A 20780-nucleotide genomic window follows, 5' to 3' on the forward strand; every position below is an offset into this window, starting at 1 on the left:
TACTGCATGAATGTGGAATGAATTTTTAGTCTCATTATACATATGATCTATTTTAAAGTTGAAAACTTCTTTTGGTGAATCATCATCTGGTTATTCTGTTTTACTTTTGCTATTAGTATTGAATGATGATGCTTTTGATTTTTAAAATATGAATAAAGGAAGAATATTTGATTATGGTAATATATAATTAATATTTTATATGCTTTCATTCAATTTAAAATATTAAAATTATCAAAGTAAAATATTATACTTTCAATATTTTAATTTAAGAAATAAAAAAATTTCTTATAGTTGCCATGAAAACAAAAATGGATAATATTTAAGATATTGATTATAACCAGTAAGTCTGGCTTATATCCTGAAACTATAATAATGTCTGGTTAAGGATTCCCCCACAAATGGGGTTAGATTCAGTGGCTGTGCAATTCTCATGACCTTTTTCAGATACTGGAGATAACTTAGTCATTTTCTATTTCTCAGCTATACTATTTCTTTTGAATGTTGTGAACTTTTAAAAAATGTCACTAAAATGTTAACTATTTTTTTCTTCACACATTTGTGGGTTTTTACTATACTAGCATGAGTACCAAAAAGCCTATAGCAAATATCTTTAGCAAACTCTATAACTATTTCTGAACTCATAGTTAATTCTATTTCATACTTGAATGCATGATTAATGGCATCAAATATTCTATGATGTAGTCTTCTGAAAGGATGTAGGAGATCACCAGTTTTCTGCTTATATTCATTAATTTAACAACTTTATTTACTTTATCTCATTTTTTATTCTAACACTTCACTCTGTTTATGTACTTTTTGTATGATTTGCTAAACCTCAGAAGGATTTGGATAATATCACCATAAATGCAATGGAAAAATTGAACAAAAGAAAAAATACTTATCTACATAAAAGTTAAAATTTTATAAAAAATAAATATACTTAAAACATCCAGAAATAGTAATTATTAGAAAATTCTATAGATAAGTAACAGATATAAACTGTTCATCATGTACCAAGCCTTCTTTTAAGAAATTCTCACTCCAATGAATGGAAAGAAAGCTGAGCAACTAGACCCATTTGCAAAACTATTAAGAGGCAGTGCTTGGATCTAATGCTAGACAGCCTTGCTCAAGAGAATGTGATCTTCTCAAGCAATCCACTAGTGCTAAAAGAAATTTAAAGTTTTTTCTACTCCTTATAATAAAAAAATTCCTTTTTTAAATGTGTTAAACATTTTATTTTTTATTGCAAGGCAGTGTTTATTTAAAGCATCCCATTGTATAAAACTACAAACTACAAAATCTCTTCAAAGAGCATCTTCCCTTATATCTTAATCAGTTATTTTCACTCTTTTCTTACATTTCCAAGTTGTTTGTCATGACCATCAAACTTTTAATAAAGGTGTAATCAATAGTAATTATAATAGGACTTCACAACAATAAACTATAGTGTTACCTTTCTATATAAACATATGTATTATTTTATTGGAGCACTATAGTCTCACATCATAATGTGGATCATGCTGACAATGGCATCTATTCACACAATTCTTGGTGCCTTCCCTCTCTCCCAATACTGAGTGTCCATGTGGACTATGTTATATTCACATGTATATACATATTCAAATGTAGTTTTTCCATTAATTAACCTCAGCCTTCTTCCTCCCCTATCCTTCCTTTCTGGCTTTGCTGAGGTTTCCCCTCCATTATCTGAAGTCCATCTGGTATCCCTAATACTCTCTAGCACTAAGCTATACCCCCAGCCCTATTTTTATTTATTTCTTACTTGGAAGCAGGGTCTCACTAAGTTGTATAGAGCTTCACTATTTTGCTGAGGCTGTCTTCCAACCTGTGATCCTCCTGTCTCAGCCTCCCAAGTACTGTGATTAGAGGAGTGTGCCACCATGCTCAAATTTTCAGGAACTTTTACACACACACACACACACACACACACACACACACGTATTTAAATAAAATTATAACTGTTATGCACAACTGAGTAATTAATTAAAAGTAAATGTGAGGAATCAGAATGCAATTCAGAGACAAAAAGATAAAAAATATGGAGAATTCACATATACAAACTTATCAAAGCCAATCACTGTTCTGAGTACAAAAGGTGGGGAGGGAAAGGAAGTGGGGTGGGAACTAGAAAAGGGCACAGTGAGTGCTGTGTGTATGTATTCCTCTATCACACTGAACTTCAAGATGTATTATTACAATGCACCAAAAATAAAATAAAAAATTTTGTTAAGCCCTAAAAATGAAGATTGTTCCAGAAAAGGGGGCAATAAAATTTATAATTTTTCACATTTATAAATAGAATAAGCAGGGAAATTATGTAATCTCAATAAATTCAGAAAAAAATTCATGGCCACTGAATGGTTCCGATCTTAAGTACTCCCTAAATGCCAGGAGTTGAAGGTTTGGTCTCCAGCCTGGGTCACTATTGTAGATACAAAGTAAAAGGAATTTACGTCACTGGGGTCATGCCCTTAAAGAACATATTGAAAGACTTGCCTCTTCCTCTCCCTTTCTCTCTTCGCTTTCCCACCACCATGAGGTAAATGATTCCTTTGCCTTGTGTTTTCTCGACACAGGCCCAAAAGTAAAGAGCAAGGCAACTGTGTAATCAAGTCTCTGAAATCATGAATCCAAATAATATTTCTTTCATTTAAGATTATTTTTTCAGGTATTTCTTCAAAGTCATGGAAAGCTGACCAAGATAAATGGAAGAGATGAGCACATTTGAAAAATATACTTATATATATTTATATCTATACATATATCATAAAGTATATATTATACACTTTAAAAAGTATATATTATATACCTTATGATAATGTAATATAATGCAAAAATTTATCTTATTAACAAGCAAGCTTCATTAAGCTGGCTTTTTATGTGTGAAAAAAGTGAGTTATAGAGGATTCAAAATGGCGACTAAGGGACACAGTACTTCTCAGTAGCTAAAATAAAGAAAGTTCAACTACCTAGAAGGCAGCATCATAACCAACAAAATAAATATATCTCAGTAACCAAAACAGATCCAGGAACCTCTGTGGAAGGAATCCAGAAACCCTAAACTGCGAGATCTACTGCAAAAAAAAAAAAAAAAAAATGTTCAGGCATCAGACCTGCTGCAGACACAACTGGGCTGCTCGCCAGCTCCAGTGCGAGTTGGGGTTACTGGCCCAAACCGCAATCCCTGGACCTGACTGACACCACTGGTACAAAATAACCCAAGAGTTTGAAAATGAACATAGAGCTCCAACATCTTAAGCAGCGAGTGGTGCCCGAGCCAGAAGCCTGTGTGCTCACCAAAGATGGGACCACAGGGGCAGTGAGTCCTCCAGACACCGGGATCAAGGAAGCCAGGTACCTGAGAAGCTGTGTATCTTAGCATGTGCCCCAGGTCCGGCACTAGCCCTGGGCACCTGTCCCCTGCACCAGGAGTCAGCACTATCCTTGTGTGCCCTGCCCACGCCTCAGGCCCCACACTAGTTGTCTGTGCCACCTGCACCCCTAGACTTGGCGCTCACCTTGTGCATCTAGCCCATGCGTCCTGCCCTAGCCGGGGCACTAACCTCGCTCCCCTGCTGGCGATAGCTGTGTGTGCCCCACCCACACACTGAGACCAGGAGCTCTTCTTGGGCCTCCAGACCACACACTGGGTCCAGCACTAGTTGTGCATGCCCGCCCCATGCCCTGGGACCTAGTGCTACCCTCGTATGCTCTGCCTGAGCCAGAGACCAGTGCTAGACCCTGCACTAAACCTGCGCCCCTGGAGCGTCTGTGCCCAACCCGCACCCCTGACCCACCACTGGCTGTCTGTGCCCACCCCACAGCCTGAGACTCAGCGCTAGTCTAGTGTGCCCATGCCCTGGGTCGGGCTCTTGCCCTGTGCATCCTGCCTGAGCCCAGGAGCAGGCTCTAGGTGTCTGACCTACTCATACCCGGGTCCAGTAATAACTATGCACCAAGCCTGGGACCTGGCAGTGCTCTGGAGATAATTGTGTGTGCCCAGGGACCCTTCAGCAACCCTTTGCCCAGGGTGCATCTTGGGACCCCACGGGCTAGCACAGTTAGAATTTACAGAAACACAGGAAAAGTCATCAAGAAGGAATACATGCACAGGGCCTCAGAGGGAGGTTCCAAGACTACTATGGACATCCTCCACCTCTGCTGTAGGGAAGCACAGGCCTGAATATAGGGTGGAGAGTGCAGAGGTTTTGACTACAGGCTGGAAATACACAAAACCTGGGACTTGTACAGAATTTATTTACAGTGACACCAGATGCCCTGACACCTAAACCCAAAGCTGTCAAAGGTAAGAAAGGTGTCAAAACACCCAGAGTGGCTTAAGAAGCTGACAATAGAGTATAGAGCAAATTAAGAGACATTAGATTATACTTCAAAAGCTACCACAGCAATCAGACATTCAAATATTATATGGACCTGACCCCATATTAGGACTTTTGGTTTTGTTTTTTGTTTTGTTGTTGTTGTTATTGTTGTTTTGGGGTTTTCCCCTTCTTTCTTTTACTTTTATTTGGATTTTTAAAATATATTTGATAGTTTGCATTGTTGATTAGTCTCACACAGTCACTAGTTCTTTTTATTTTATTTTATTCTTGTCCTTTTTTCTTCTTTCTTACTCTTTTTTTATTTTCCTCTTTCAGTTTTTTTCTTTGATTATATAAGAGTTAGCTTTTGTATCTTGTATTGATACTTTATTTGTGTTTGTTTGCTCGTTCCCCCACCCTCTTACAAACTTCCCCACTCTAACCTATCTACTCAAAACTTGTTTCCTCAAAACTTTTTCCCATACTATATCTCCTTGTTTAATATTCAAAGTATTTCATATCTCCATACTTAAATACTCTACTAACTACAAGAGTCCTACTATTTAACTCTCTCTCATTTTCAACAAGATATTACCTTATCATACTTAAATTCTTACTCAACCTAAATATATCCTCTGACTAACCTGACTCCTGTACCTATCAACCTGGCTCCTCCCCCATCACCCAACCCTCAACATTGGAAAAGCACTGCTGACGTGCTGCTACTTTTAAATTCCTAATACTAAGATTGGATTAGACATAATACTCACAAATGATGGGTAGACATCAGAAAAACAGGACAGAGAACATTGAAAATACAAGAACCAGAAATAATGAAGAGAAAACAGAAATCACGAATACTGACCTACAAGAAATGCAAGAAGGGGAGTTCAGAGTCTTGATCTACAATACAATGAAAGGCGTTAAAACAAGTCTCTAGGAAATAAAACATGAAATAGAAACACTAAGAAAGAATCAGAAAGAGGTCTGGAATGAAATGAAAGGGTCAATAAATAAAACGAAGACAGCAATAGAAAGAAAATCTGAAAGATTAGATGAAATGGAAAGCAGAATATCACTGTTAGAAGACAGTTCATTCAAAACCAAAAACACAGTCAACAGTACACAGAAGTCAGTACAGCAACCAAACCTATACATCTGACAACTATGGGACAATATGAATTGTCAAAACTTATAGGTAAAAGGCATTAAAGAAGACATAGAAGTACAGACCAAGTGCATCCGTAATCTCTTCAAAGAAATAATTTCAGAGAGTTTTCCAAACATGGAAAGAGACTTGGATCTTCATGTTCAGGAGACATACAGAACACCAATAAGGCAAGATCAAAGAAGAACATCTCCATGCCATATAATAATCAAAATGACCAGCATTGATGTCAAGGAAAGAATCTTAAAAGCAGTGAGAACAAAAGGATGGGTGACATATAGAGGAAAAACAATAAGAATCACTACAGACTATACATCCCAAGTCATGAATGCCAGGAGAAACTGGTATGATGTGATCCAGACCCTGGAAGAAAACAATTTCCAACCAAAACTGCTATATCCTGCAAAACCATTATTCAAAATTGATGGAGAAACAAAAAAGTGTTTCAAGATAAGCAGAACTTCAAAAAATTCATGAATTCTAAGCCAACACTAGAGAAAATACTTAAAGAAATAAACTATAAAGAAGAAAAAGAAGCAGACTCCAGAACCAGAGAAGAGATGAAGTTGATCTGCAGGGCATTAAAGTAAGAAGAAATAATACTATATCCAACAGAAGATAGAACACAAAATGACAGTAAACAAACAACACATTTGAACAATAACACTGAACATCAAAGGACTTAAATTCTCCAATCAAAAGACATAGACTGGCAATGTGGATTAAATATTATAATCCAAATATAAGCTGTTTGCAAGAAACACACCTTACAGCAAGAGACATTCACAGACTGAAAGTGAAAGGATGGAAAAAGATATATCATGCCAATGGGGACCAAAAACGGGCAGGAGTAGCAACACTGATATCAAACAAAACAGACTTTAAGTCAAAACACATCAGAAGAGACAAAAAAGGGCACTTCCTTTTATTCAAAGGAGCAATCCACCAAGAAGATATAATGATAGTAAATGTTTATGCCCCAAATGTGGGTGCACCCACATTTGTAAAACAAACCCTCTTGGACATCAGATCTCAAATAGACCCAAATATAATAATAGTGGGAGACTTCAATAGACCTATCACACCACTGGATAGACCTTCAAGGAAAAAGATGAGTAAAGACTCTTCAGAACTAATGAAAACTATAAACTAAATGGACTTAATAGACATATACAGAATATTTCAACCAGGAACAACAGAATACACATTCTTCTCAGCAGCCCATGGGACATTCTCCAAAATATATCACATTCTGGGACACAAAGCAAACACCAGCAAATTCAAAAGATGTAATATAATTCCCTGCATCTTTTCTGACCATAATGGAATATAAGTAGAAATCAACAGGAAACCCAAAAGAAACTATTTAAATACATGGGAATTGAATGATACACTATTGAATAGCGAGTGGGTAAGATCAGAAATTAGGGGAGAAATAAAGAAATTTCTGGAATTAAATGAAAATAGAGAAACAACTTAACAAAATCTGTGGGACACTTTGAAGGCAGTGTTGAGAGGAAAGTTCATAGCACTGAGTGCCCACATAAAAAGAACAGAAAATCACCAAGCAAACAACCTAATGACACAACTCAAGGACCTAGAAAGACTGCAACAGTCTAATTCCAAAGCCAGCAGAAGGCAGAAAATTGTTATAATCAGATCAGTAATAAATGTAATAGAGAACAAAATAACAATTCAAAGACTCAACAAAACAAAAAGCTGGTTATTTGAGAAGATTAATAGGATTGACAAACCCCTGGTCAACCTAATCAAAATAAAGAGAGAATCAACTCAAATTATTAAAATCAAAAATGAAAAAGGAGACATCACCACAGGCAGAGGGGAAATTCAAATGATTATCAGAAACTATTTTGAGAATTTATACTCTGACAGACTGGAAAACATGGAAGAAATTGATAGATTGCTAAGCACATATAACATACCTAAACTGAACCAAGAATATACAAAGAGCTCAAAAGATTATGCACTAGCAAAACAAACAACAAAATCAAGAAATGGGCAACGGAAATGAATAGACACTTCACAAAAGAAAGATACAAATGGCCAATAGATACATGAAAGGATGTTCAACGTCACTAGCCATCAGGGAGATGCAAATCAAAACTATCCTGAGATTCCATCTAACCCCAATCAGAGTGGCAAGTATAAAGAAATCAAAAAACAGCAATTGCTGGTGAGGATGTGGGGAAAGAGAAACTCTTTTACACTATTGGTGGGAGTGCAAAATAGTTCAGCCACTATGGAGATCAGTGTGGAGATTCCTTAGAAAACTGGGAATAGATCCACCATTTGATCCAGCTATACCACTCCTGGGTATCTTTCCAAAGGGCTTGAAATCAGAGAACTACATTAGCAAATGCATACTCATGTTCATAACAGCATAGTTTGTAATAGTTTTATATGGGACCAACCTAGATCTCCATCAACAGATGAGTGGATTGCACAATTATAGGAAATACACACAATGGAATTCTATTCAGCTATAAAGAATAATAAAATAATAGCATTTTCAAGAAGATGGAAGGAACTGGAGAACATTATGTTCAGTGAGATTAGTCAAGCACAGAAAGAGAAGGTACATATGTTTTCTGTAATATGCCCAAGCTAGGGAGTAGTGGTAATACCAGAGGGACTCCAGATGATGTAGGGGAAATTCCAGCAAACCTAGAATGGGAGGATAGCAGATGAAGGAAGCTGAGGTTGTTCAGTGGAGGAGCTACATATGAATATGTGTAATAGTATACACATAACATGGTTAACCTGCACACTCTTTATTGGGAGGGGGGAAGGGAAATGGGGGAGGAGAGGGCACGAAGCACAATCTAAATATACATTATTTTCAATATGTTCCACTTATAAATAAAATAAAATACAGAAAAAAGTGAGTGATATTTTAAATCACAAATAAAATCCACTTAATGTGTACTATAGAACTGAATGCAAAAAGTAAAACAATATTTTAGAAAAAAAATAGAATATATTCACAAACTTGTGTTTTTCAAATTCATAAATGGGGCATAAAAGAATACTTACTAATAATGAAATAATGATAAACTGGATGATATAAAGACTAAAAATTTCTGTTGATTGAAAGATTTTATTGAGAAAAACAAATATTATTGAAAGAGTGAAAAAACAATTTACAGAGAAAAGTAAAGATATTTGCAATAAATGTATCTAAGATTGAACTTATAACAATAAATTTAAAATAAACCAATAGAAGATTGACAAAAGACTTGATCAAGCACATTAAAAAAGATAACACCTAGTCAGTAAAGAGGCAAAAAAAACCCTCAACCCTACTATAAATGATAACCACATTTATTTATTTTTTATTATTTTTATTTTTAAACAATTTTTAAATTTTTTATGGTACATTGTAGTCATACATCTTAATGGGATCAAAGAATTGTGGAGACATATATGCACACATTACCCAGTTAGCCCATACTCGATCCCCACTTTATTACCTCCCCAACCCTCCTTCCCATGCTTGGTTTAGTGACTGACTTTTATATGTTTAAGTACATCGTGTGCTTTAGAGAGTTTCCCTCTTCCCCCCTCCCATCATCCTCAGTTAATTCTCCTTATTTGCTCCTCAATAGGATCTCCTTCTTCATCTAGAGTTCCTCCTATAACCCATTTCTCCCTAGCTTTTGCATATTTGGGAAAGCATCTACTTTCTTATTTTTTGTGACTGACTAATCTCACTTAGCATAATGTCTTCCAGTTCCATCCATTTTCCTGTAAATGATGTAATTGTGTTTTTCTTTATGGGTGAGAAAAATTCCATTGTGTACATATCCCATAATTTTGTAATCCATTCATCTGTTGATGGACATCTTGGCTGGTTCCATAGTTTGGTTATGGTGAATTGTGCAGCTATGAACATAGATACACATGCATTAGGTCTGTAGTTTGTTTTCCATTCTTTTGGGTAGATACCCAGAAGGGGTATTGCTAGATCAAATGGTAGTTCAATCCCATTCTTCTGAGGTTCCTCCATACTGTTTTCCAAAGTGGTTGCACTAAATTAGAATCCCACCAACAATGTTTTAGAGTTTCTACTTCTCCATATCCTCATCAGCATTTATTATTGTTTGTGTTTTGAATGACCAAATTTAAAGACTGGTTGTGTATATAGTTCAGGCTACTATAACAGAAAACTAGAGGCTGGATGGTTTAAAAGCAACAGAAATATATTTCTCATTGTTCTGGAAGAGAGAAGTCTAATATCAGGCTGCTGGTATGATTGGATTTGATGAGGGTCCTCTTTTGTGTTGGAAACTGCCAGGTTTTTTTTTTTTTTTGTATTCTCACATGGCAGAAAGAGAACAATTCTCATCCTTCCTGTAAAGGCATTAGTATCATTAAAGAAAGCTATACTTTTTTGACTTAATTACCTTCTGAAGGCCCCAGCTCCTAATACAATTATACTATAGTAGAGTTTCAGCATGTAAATTTGATGGGGATACAAACATACTGTTCACAGCAGTGTTGTACTTCATTTCCATTAGCATGGCAGAGAGAGAGAGAGAGAGAGAGAGAGAGAGAGAGAGAGAGAGAGAGAGAGAGAAAGAGAGAGAGAGAGAATTCTCATATATACTTTGGGGAATTTCTTGGTTATAGTTTATTTGTAAATGGAAAAAGAAATATAAAAAAACCTGAGAACTAATATTATATACAACCACATGTGTTCATATCATAAGCATAATATCAAATAAATGACATCAGACACAAAGGAGATGCTTTATGTGATTTCATTATGTGAGGTTTAAAGTCAGGTGAATCTCATCTAAAAATTATGCTGGCAAGCAGAAGGCCTTGTGACAGGCAGGCTCTGGAGCTGGTGGGGAGCTGTGCCTGGATGGTGCAGGGCAAAGCCTTCTGGAGGAGTGGTGATCTTTTGTTTCTTGAGTGTCTTATGTTGGGTTAGAGAGCAATCTTGAATTTTTCAATGAAGTTTCCAAGGAAATCCTTACTGAGTATAGAGGCAGAAAGAACATAGAAGTTTCACTATAAGTGGTAGTGTTGTTGGTGGTGGGTGTTTGTGCACACATGTGTGTGCCTGTATGGTGGAGGATAAGGATCAAGGGATGAAAAGTGGGGATAGGGAGTAGAAACTTCCTTTTACAAATACTATAGCTAACTCTCTATGGTTAAATCATAAATCAGTTTCTAATTACCTAACCATGAGGTATTTGCCATGATGTTATATAAATATGTAGAACTTACTTAGTGAAGCATAATATTATATCTACTAGTATTCTCTTAACTAAAATATCAAGCTGGGCATGGTGGTACACGCTTGTAATCCTAGCATTTGGGAGGCTGAGACAGGAGAATCCGGGTTCACAGCCAGCTTCAGCTACTTAGTGAGGCCCTTTGCAACTAAGTGAGACCCTGTTTCAAAATAAACAATAAAAAATAGGGCTGGGGGTATAGCTCTGAGGTAGAATGCCCCTGGGTTCCATCCCCAGTACCACAGAAAAAAAGAATGTAATATCAAAGGAATAAAGAAACATATATAATAAGACTGACAAAGAAAATAGGATCTGATTCTTCCCAGTACATCTAAGGAAATTGAATTAAATTCACATGAAAAGACTAGATGATTAGAAGTACCTATGTAACTAGTAATACAAATTCCATATATATATATATATATATATATATATATATATATATGAATACATATATCTATATCTATATCTATACATACATATATGTTTGAAACCCCCTACCATCAATGCTGACATTCTTAGGGTTGTAGGTATATCTCAATATTATACCTTCATGCATGCTAAGCTCAATGTGCTTACCATGAGTCAGGCCCTTACATAAGTTCAATTCTCTATATTGAAAAAAAACAGAGCTGACATTTAAAAGAAAAGCATCCTTTTAACATGGTAATGGACTGAATAGAGAAGGCTTATTTCAGAGAAAGAGGAATTGTAAACTCATTAACTAAAGATCAGTGAAACATTTGAATTCATAGGAAAGACACTTTGAGATTATATTTTGTTTTGGTATTTATTTTGAAAAAATTCAAATGTTGTTATACCAATTGTTAAAATAGTGTATCATTTGCTCTCTCTCTCTCTCTCTTTCTCTCTCTTTTTGTCTCTGTCTGTCTTATTCTTACACATAGATACCCATTTATTTATACATTAGTATGGGATGTATTATTATAAAATTATATATTGTATAACCATTTGAATCTATCATATATTGAATAATAATATTTCACATTTAAATACTTGTCTTTATATCCTAACAATGAAGATATTTCCTATGTAACTATAAAAATCATCAAATACAGAAAATTTTACATTTTATATTATTATCTATCATATTGATATTTGCTTAAAATAATCTGTTGCATTCAATCATCATGTTTCCTTAATCTCTTTAAATTAGGAGAGATCCCTTGTTTTTGACTTTTAGGATAGTGATACTTTTGTATCTGTTTGTTAAGCTTAGTTTCAGTATTTGTTTATTCTGTCATCTACCATTTATACTTCTGATCAGTAGTAAACAAGTTAGCAGGTCATTATCTTCTCAGACAGGGAACAAATAATGCATTTCATTAAAAATATTCTTACTGTGCTTTGAAAAGGCATTCATCACCCCATAGGAAAAAAAAATATATAGTTTTTGTCCTACCAAAAATATAAAGAAAAATGTGCTGATAGCATTTTGTGACTATGTTTTAAGTAATATATATATTGAATATATAGCATATTGCCTATTATTTCAGTGAAAACTATAAACAATGACAAATTATAATATATTTTTATTTTATTATGAGTTAAAACAAGAAACACAGACTTTACCATTGCATTGATTTTACCTCAATTGTAATTCATGTTTCAAACATATTCATCATAATTTCAATGAAAGGGCATATATAAGTTGCTCTTTAGCTCAAATTAATTTTAAATCAGTTTTCAAACCCTAGAACACAGAATATAAAAAGCTTAAGTGGACATTACACTACTCTTTGCTGTAGACAAGTACTTTCATATACTTTAGTATTCTGAAAGCTACAATCTGAAATAATTTCAATGCAGATCAAATACACTTAGGATTTAGCTCATATCTATTCCTATCTTCAGGTGGAAAATGCTTTGAATACAAAATAACTGTTTCTGTCTCTCCAGTAAGGATGTCAGACTTTTTACATCTCCCACTTGCATATGCTTTAAAAGGAAGCAAGTTGTTAATTGGATGTTTTTGCATAGTTAAGAACTTATGATTTTTTTTTTTTTTTTGTGGTACTGGGGTTCCTGGAAGCCCTTCTACCTCCGGGCTACACTCCCAGACCTCTTTTACATTTTTATATTTGGAAACAGGGTCTCCTAAGCCAGCGCGCGCGGCTGGCTTCGAACCTGCGCAATCCTGTCTCTGCCTCCCAAGCGCAGGGATTACAAGCGTGCGCCACCACGCCCGGCTAAGAACTTATGATTATGTGGTATTGTCCATGTCACTTCCTTTTCTTTCACTTGGTATAATGATGTTTAAAGTTTAGCTCTATGGTCATTGACATATCACCATGGTTGTTTAAGATATTCAGTGTTGGTTCTCTCTAGCTTCCTCTTAATTTTAATGTCTAAATATAATCTTTGATAGTTCTCTATATTACCTTTCCTTTTTTTTGTTAAAAGTCAGTTGCTGTATTTGTGTAGGTTTATTTCTGGGCTCTGTATTCTGTTTTAGTGATCTCTTTGTTGTTCTTTCACCAACAACATAGTGTCTTGATTGTACTGTGTATATATTTTGATATTAAACAGTAGCTATGTTTTGTAATTAAACATTCTAACTTCATAAAATAACAGTAGCAGCATGCTATTTTTTTCTAAGAATAATTTTTAAAACATTGTCAAAAGAGATTTTAGAAAATTTGGCAGATTTTACTGGCTTTCTTATTATATGAAACTGATATAGGATAAAAGAAATAAGTAGGTATAAAGAGAACAGACAGGAAGGGAAAGTAAAATATAACTTTAATATAAGAACCTTGACCTGAAGTGCTTCAGTCTTTACTCCACAAACCAATTCTCTTTCCCAGGGATGACTTCAAAATTTCTGAGAAACCTAGAGTTCCTAGAGTTAACTGAAAGAAACTGTAATTTCCCTGTGCATTGATAACAAGACAGGTATAATATTTTGAGAAACCCACAATTTAGGACACTCTCCAGCTTCCTCTGTCAACCAAATAATGAAAACCTCATTCAGCCCAAGAATCCTAAGGTTGACCAGACCACTGGACCACCAGAAATTGCATTGAGACTACTGGACTGAGAAATTCCTTCCTAAAGCAGACAAGACAACCAGACCATCATAAACTACATTGGGGAATGCCGGACAGAGATCATCCTCACATACCTCCTCCAACTCACCTCTCACGAAAGTTGCCCTGTACTCCCAAAATTCTTTCCAATTCTTGAGGTAGCCCAAATTCTTTTTTTTTAAATTTTTTTTATTGGTGCATTGTAGTCATACTTATTGGAGTATAAAATGGTAGAGGCATACATGCACACATCACTCATTTAGCTCTTACCCAATTCCTACCCCATTCCCTCCCCCTTCCTCCTTCTCATGTTTGGTTTAATGATTGACTTTGATATATTTGTAAATGTACATCATGTATACTAAGGAATTTCCCTCTTTCTGCCTCCCATCTCCCTCAGCTGGGTTAACAACTCATTTGCTAACCTATGGTTTCTCCTTCCTTGTACTCCTCTAACTGTTTTGCTCCAGAGCTTCCAAATAGTAGGGAGAGCATCCAATTTTTTACTTAATGTGACTGACTAATCTCACTTGGCATAATGTTCTCTAGTTCCATCAATTTACCTGTAAATGACATAATTCTTTTTCTTTATGGCTGAGTAAAATCCCATAGTTTTGTAATCCATGCATCTGTTAATGGACATCTTAGCTGTTTCCAGAGTTTGGCAATTGTGAATTGTGTGGCTATGAACATAGGTGCACAGGCAATCCTACCAACAATGTATTAGAGTTCCCACTTTTCCACATCCTCACCAACATTTGTTGTTGTTTGTGTTTTGAATGATTGCCATTATATTTGGAGTTAGGTGAAATATTAGAGTAATTTTGATTTGCATCTCTTGTATTGCTATTTCCTTTCCCCCAAATAAACCTCTGCCATGTCTCTGACTGGTGCATGCTGAAACTCCTTTCAGTTATTTTAGCCAAGGATACCACAGATCCTGAGTTTCTTTTTTTTTTTGGCTAAAGACTCACCCCAACAAAACAATAAAATAAGTACCATCTTAGGTACTTCTTTGTGCAAAAGTGAAATAACTTTCTAAAATAAAATTCTAGATCAAATATCCATTTGTATTGTCTTTCATTCTAATATTCCACTTTTCAAATGTTTAAACATTTAAATTTGCATGAGGGCCCTGGAGGTCTGGGCGCATGTCTTCAGTAGGGTGGGTGGGCGTGGGGTGGGGCACCCTTAGGCGACCCCCCACACACACCCGGAAGGCCCCGGAGGTCTGGGCCTCAATGCCCCAACCCCAGGTGGGTGGGCAGATGCGGGCAGGGAACCCTTAGGAGACCCCCCTCCCACCCGGAAAGAAAAAGAATTTTTTCATCGCTACAGAGTGCTTGATCCCACATCCTTCCCAAACCACATATACTCTCTTCTCGTATTTAAAAAAAAGGGAAACGAAAAAAGAAAAATATTCAAGAGGGGTTAAGATGGCCCCGGCGGCAGCTAGAATATTGGAGATACAGACAAAACATATCCATCTGAAATGGAACTTTTGAAAAAATTCCCCGTGAAGGAGGGATTCTCTACATTGTTAAGAATCCTGGATATCACCTGTAAGGAGAGAGTCTAGCGGAGACCTAGAAGAAAGGCGGCAGCGGCAGCAGTGGCTGAGATGGCAGTGGAGATTTGGATTTGGGAGAGGCAGACTTCTGATCCAACCCACCCTAATCCTCTGAAGAAATTATCCCAAAGGTTGAATGCTACTGTCGCACATGCATAGGAACACTGGACATTATGCGATATGGGAAAAGAGCTTGGGAAAGATTTGAAATGGTGGAGGCATTCACATCAGCAGTGGCAAGTACTCAGGGGAGGCAGAGATCTGATGTAATACACCTGGAACTTTTGAAGAAATTACCTCAGAGGTGGAATACTACCACCACGCACCCTTGGGAATGTGGGACAACCTTCTGGGTGAAGAGGGTGCTCGGATTGGAGCCTGCCAAGGGGTGAGGCCTGTGCCGGGGCCAGCGAGGCTGGGATCAGAGCCTGCTGTGAGGCAAGGCTGCTACTGAGGCTTCTGAGGCTGGGATCAGAGCCTGTCGAGGAGTTAGACCAGTCCTGGGGTCAGCAAGGCTGGGATCGGAGCCTGCCGTGATACAAGGCTGGTGCTGGGGCCTCCGAGGCCAGGACTGGAGCCTGCCAAGGGGTAAGGTCAGTGCCGGGTCCTCCGAGGCCATAATCAGAGCCTGCCGAGGGGTTAGGCTGGTGCTGGGGTCAGCGACACTGGGATCGGAGCCAGCCATGAGGCAAGGCTGGTGTTGGGGCCTCCGAGGTCAGGATTGGAGCCTGCTGAGGGGTTAGGCTAGTGTCAGGGCCATCGAGGCTGGGATTGGAGCCTGCTGTGAGGCAAAGCCAGTGCTGGGTCCTCTGAGGCCTGGATAGGAGCCTGCCGAGGGGTTAGGCCAGTGCTGGGGCCAGCGAGGCCAGGATCGGAGCCTGCCTTGAGGTATGGCCAGTGCTGGGGCCTCCGAGGCCAGGATCGGAGCCTGCCGAGGGATGAGGTCAGTGCAAGGGCCAACGAGGCCAGGATCGGAGCCTGCTGTGAGGCAAGACCAGTGCTGGGACCTAGGAGGCTGGGATCAGACTCTGTCAAGGGGTAAGGCAGGTACTGGAGCCAGCGAGGCTGGGATCGGAAACTGCTGTGAGGCAAGGACAGAGCTGGGACTTGCGAGACCAGGATAGGAGCCTGCCGAGGGGTTAGGCCGGTGCGAGGGTCAGCGTGGCCAGGATTGGAGCCTTTCGTGAGGCTAGGCTGGTGCTGCGGCCTCTGAGGCTGGGAGAGGAGCCAGCCGAGGGGTTAGTTCGGTACGGGGGCCAGTGAGGCCAGGATCGGGGCCTCCCATGAGGCAAGGCCAGTGCTCGAGCCAGCAAAGTCGGGATCAGAGTCCTCCAGGTGGCTAGGCCACTGCTGGGGCTGTTAAGAGTGGGATCAGAACTTGCAATGCAGCATGCACAGAGAAATAGCACAGAAATAAAATCCAGATGCTTCCCCTAATTAGCAAGAACTAGGAGGAAAGGGGTAAAAGGAAGAGGTCGAGTAGTAGAAAGGGCCCTATTGAGAAGCAATTAAGGTGACCAATCAGAGGGGAGGGGATGGGGGAGGATGGAATCTCTTTAAACTCATGAGGTGCATGAACAATTATATCAAAGATAATCACCAATTAAGCATGGGATCGAGGGGGGGGGATTGAATGGGGATTAGATGAGGGCTTATTGGATGATATGTGCTTGTATATCCTCTCAAGTCTTGTATTCCAAAGTGATGTATGATTACAAAAATAATAATAATAAATAATTGCCACAAAAAATAATGAAAAATAGGGCAGGGGGTTGAATAGGCTCGGAGGTCGAATGCCCTTGGGTTCAATCCCCAGTATTGCAAATAAATAAATAAAAATTAAAAAATTAAAAGAATAAATTTGCATGCGGCCATAATTTTTAGATACAATACACAGTAATTTGTCTTTAAAACTATAAAATGATCATTCTAGTACTTATGACCTTTGAATATATACTTTTCTTGGAGATTGAAATGTCAGTTTTATCATATGTTAAATGTCTGTATTTAATTTAAACCCAGCAAGTTACTTTTCTATTGAATTTACCACCCGTTTGGAGGATTGAGCCATATTCTTCTAAATGTTACAGATTAATATTATTTTATAATTATGGTGCCACCTCAGCTCCCTAAAACCTTTCTAAGATAGACTTTCAATGTCAGACACTTTCAGAGTCAGGAGTCTTTGAGGAATGGTGTAGAAAGATCTGATGTAGTGCTTAGGCACTGAAAGAATTCTATTCCTTGTCTCTACTATAGGCAAAGCCTGATACTTCCAATCTACTTTTACTCCCCTGGTGCCCAAATTTAGACATGATAGTCTCAGCTCATTCTTTTGCCTATGTCAGAAACCAAGTTATTTCTACTTACTTCTAAGATTGTGCTCAGTGCTGCGCTGGACTGAAATGTGGTCCTTTCAGTATCATGTTGAATCCAAGATTTCACTTCCAAGGATATATTACTCTACTCCCTCCTTTCTAAAGATTATAACTTTTTGAAGTCAACATTCTTGCTTAGAATTAGGTTAGGAATGGGAGATAGAAGGCCTGAATTAGCTCTCTAACCCTCTCTTCAGTCCATTACCATCCCTATTATATTTAGCAGTAATTCTTTAAAAATTTTAGCAGACCAATATCCTACCCCTGCTTTTCAACATTAATACAGGATTTTCCCCTAACTGTATATTTCTAGGTCATTTTAATGAAAATTTTCCTAGAAGAAGAATACTGGATGCTAGTAATAAAAAAGACATAAGATGGAGATTCCTTCAATTATATTTCATTTGTTTAATGACTATATATGTATGGATTTATTATATAATTTTTACAACTGTTACAATGAAAGATAACTCCTTTTTCCTAATGCCAATACTTCCAAATACTGTATGCTTTTGGAAATACTATTCTGTTCATTTGTTCTTTTAAGGGTATGCTGAAGTAATCACCTCAATGGAATTTCAGTATTTTTGCAGACTTCTGGCATCAGGGATAATTATACCTTGTCAGTTTACCCCTCTCTAACCATGATAATGGAAATTTGTTTCTAAATAATTTGATAAAAATATTTACTCTTTGGGGACAATAATCAGGATAGTAACATTAAATAAATATTAGTTTTCCTTGATAGGCTTGATATTTTTGTACATGCTAATTAATAATCCTCACAACAACATGACAATATAGGTATTATTTTATCATTCTTATTTTCCATATGTGAAAAACAAACCAAGAAAGGTAAGAACTTGCCCAAGAACACATGGAAAGCAAATGGCAGGGATGGGCTCAATCAATACAAAGTTCATTCTTTTAACCTCTAAGTGTATTGTTTCTCAAAAGCAAGGGCTTCTTTATACACGATAATTCAATTATTATGCCCACAAAATCTATAAATAGCATTGAATCCATTGAAAGAGTGAGGATATTGAAATTCAGAAAGAGGAGGCAACCTCTTGGAGGCCACAGACACTGGAAGTGTCCAATTCTAAATTTGCCCTGCTATCTGTTAATCTTCATCAAGAAATTGGCTTTAACCATAACTGTCACCTTATCACATGTAAATAAAGAATGGAAACTATAAATCTAACAAAGCAGTATTCTCAACTTAGAAACTCTCTTTTCTCAAAATCTTCATCTATCCTACTGTATGATGTTCTTGAGAAGAGTTGTATAAAATAAACAGGAGTGTTGATAGGTCTATATTTGGACTGGTTCTCATCACAAATATGGCTTTCAAATAAATATTGTTGAATGAATATTATATTAAATGTTATTTTTCTATCATCTTGTTTCCACAAGAGCTTTAGTAAATATTTTTTCATGCAAGCAATTATCAGATTTGATTTGAGCTTTAAAAATTGTTTCATATTCTTATTTCTCTTTATGTTTTCATTGGTATGTTGAATGGTGAAAGTAAATGTACTTTATATTTTATGTTCATGCTACTAAAATAGTATTGGCTAGATGATATGTATATAGTAAATGTTTGTTGTAAGGATAAATGTTGATAAGGGAAATGTATGGAAAATTAGTATCAGCTTTCATTGGAGGCAGAATTTAAGAACGAAAGATATTCACTTTATTTATTTTTTATTTTTATTTTTATTTTTTGGTGGTACTGGGGATGGAACCCAGGGGCCTTCTACCTCTGGGCTATACTCTCAGACCTATTTTATATTTTATTTGGAAACAGGGTCTCTTAAGCCAGCTGAGCCTGGCTTGGAACCTGCGTGATCCTCCTTTCTCAGCCTCCCAAGCACAAGGAATTTATTCACTTTAAATCTCACTATAGCCAGGCGTGGTGGTGCACACTTGTAATCCCCACGCTTGGGAGGCGGAGACAGGAAGATCGCACAGGTTTGAATCAGCCACGCTGGCTTAAGAAACCCCGTTTCCAAATAAAAAAATATAAAATGGGTCTGGGAGTGTAGCCCTGAGGTAGAAGGGCTTCCAGGAACCCTAATACCACCAAAATAAATAAATAAATAAAATAAATAAAATAAATAAATAAATAAATAAATAAATAAATATCACTATAGCATATAACTTATATTATACCAACAAAATTCTAAAAAATAAGGTATTTGATATTAATATATACAAAATGTACATTTTAAGGAGAGTTGCAGTTTTCACCAAAGATTTTGGTTTCTTTCAAATATGGATGACATTTTACACGAATATTAGCACAATTATGTTCCTAATAACTTTCACAATTTAAAGTAAACACACACATAGATATTAACCCTAGGGATATAAATAAACATGTTCAATATTAATAAATGGTATTGGTAAGCTAGATTTCATTAATGAAATTGGTTGAAAATGGCTCCTTATTTAATTATTTAAAATAATTTTTACAAGTTAATGAATGGCATAGTTAAAATATGGAATTCTTTTGTTTGAATCTCCACAGCTCAGTACATTTTTAAGAAATTCTGTTCTGAAAAGAACATTTAATGTCACTCTTCCAAATTTCTCGACTAAGAAAAAAAATACTCCTCCTACAGAACAGATAACCAAGCAAAACCGTCTGGGAGGCAAAATAAAAGCATCTAAATGGTAAGTGTGCCTGTTCTCACTGAATCATATGGTTGCTATATATTTACAATGCATTAACTCACTGTCCTTGCACAAGTAATAGATTAACTTTATACAGTCCTTTGGTCGGATAATGTTTCTTTGTTTTTAAAGCATATTTACATCCCTCTTCTAGAGATTGATTATGTTGATGTCCCTGAGTAAATAACAGATTATAGTAGAGGATAATCTGTATGGCTTTAAAAATAAGTGCTAATCTGGTTTTTATAAAGCCTATTATTCCTTTTGTGATAAATACCAAAATTAAAGAGTTACCTTAGTGAGATATAACAGCCTTTTTATTACC

The 20780-nt window shown here is 36.8% G+C and overlaps 1 protein-coding gene across 1 annotated transcript in view; it reads left to right on the forward strand.

Annotated features, from left to right (window-relative positions):
• Positions 1-20459, forward strand: part of STPG2 (sperm tail PG-rich repeat containing 2) — a gene marked incomplete at both ends in the record, with an annotated part of 526196 nt that extends 505737 nt beyond the window's left edge. The window contains one exon of the mRNA XM_080697195.1: positions 20310-20459. Within this exon, the coding sequence (XP_080553321.1) occupies positions 20310-20459 (150 nt within the window). The remainder of the gene's footprint in view (positions 1-20309) is intronic.
• Between the last annotated feature and the right edge of the window lie 321 nt (positions 20460-20780).

Source organism: Muscardinus avellanarius (genome assembly GCF_963383645.1).
Source record: "Muscardinus avellanarius genome assembly, chromosome: 6".
Taxonomy (NCBI): Eukaryota; Metazoa; Chordata; class Mammalia; order Rodentia; family Gliridae; genus Muscardinus; species Muscardinus avellanarius.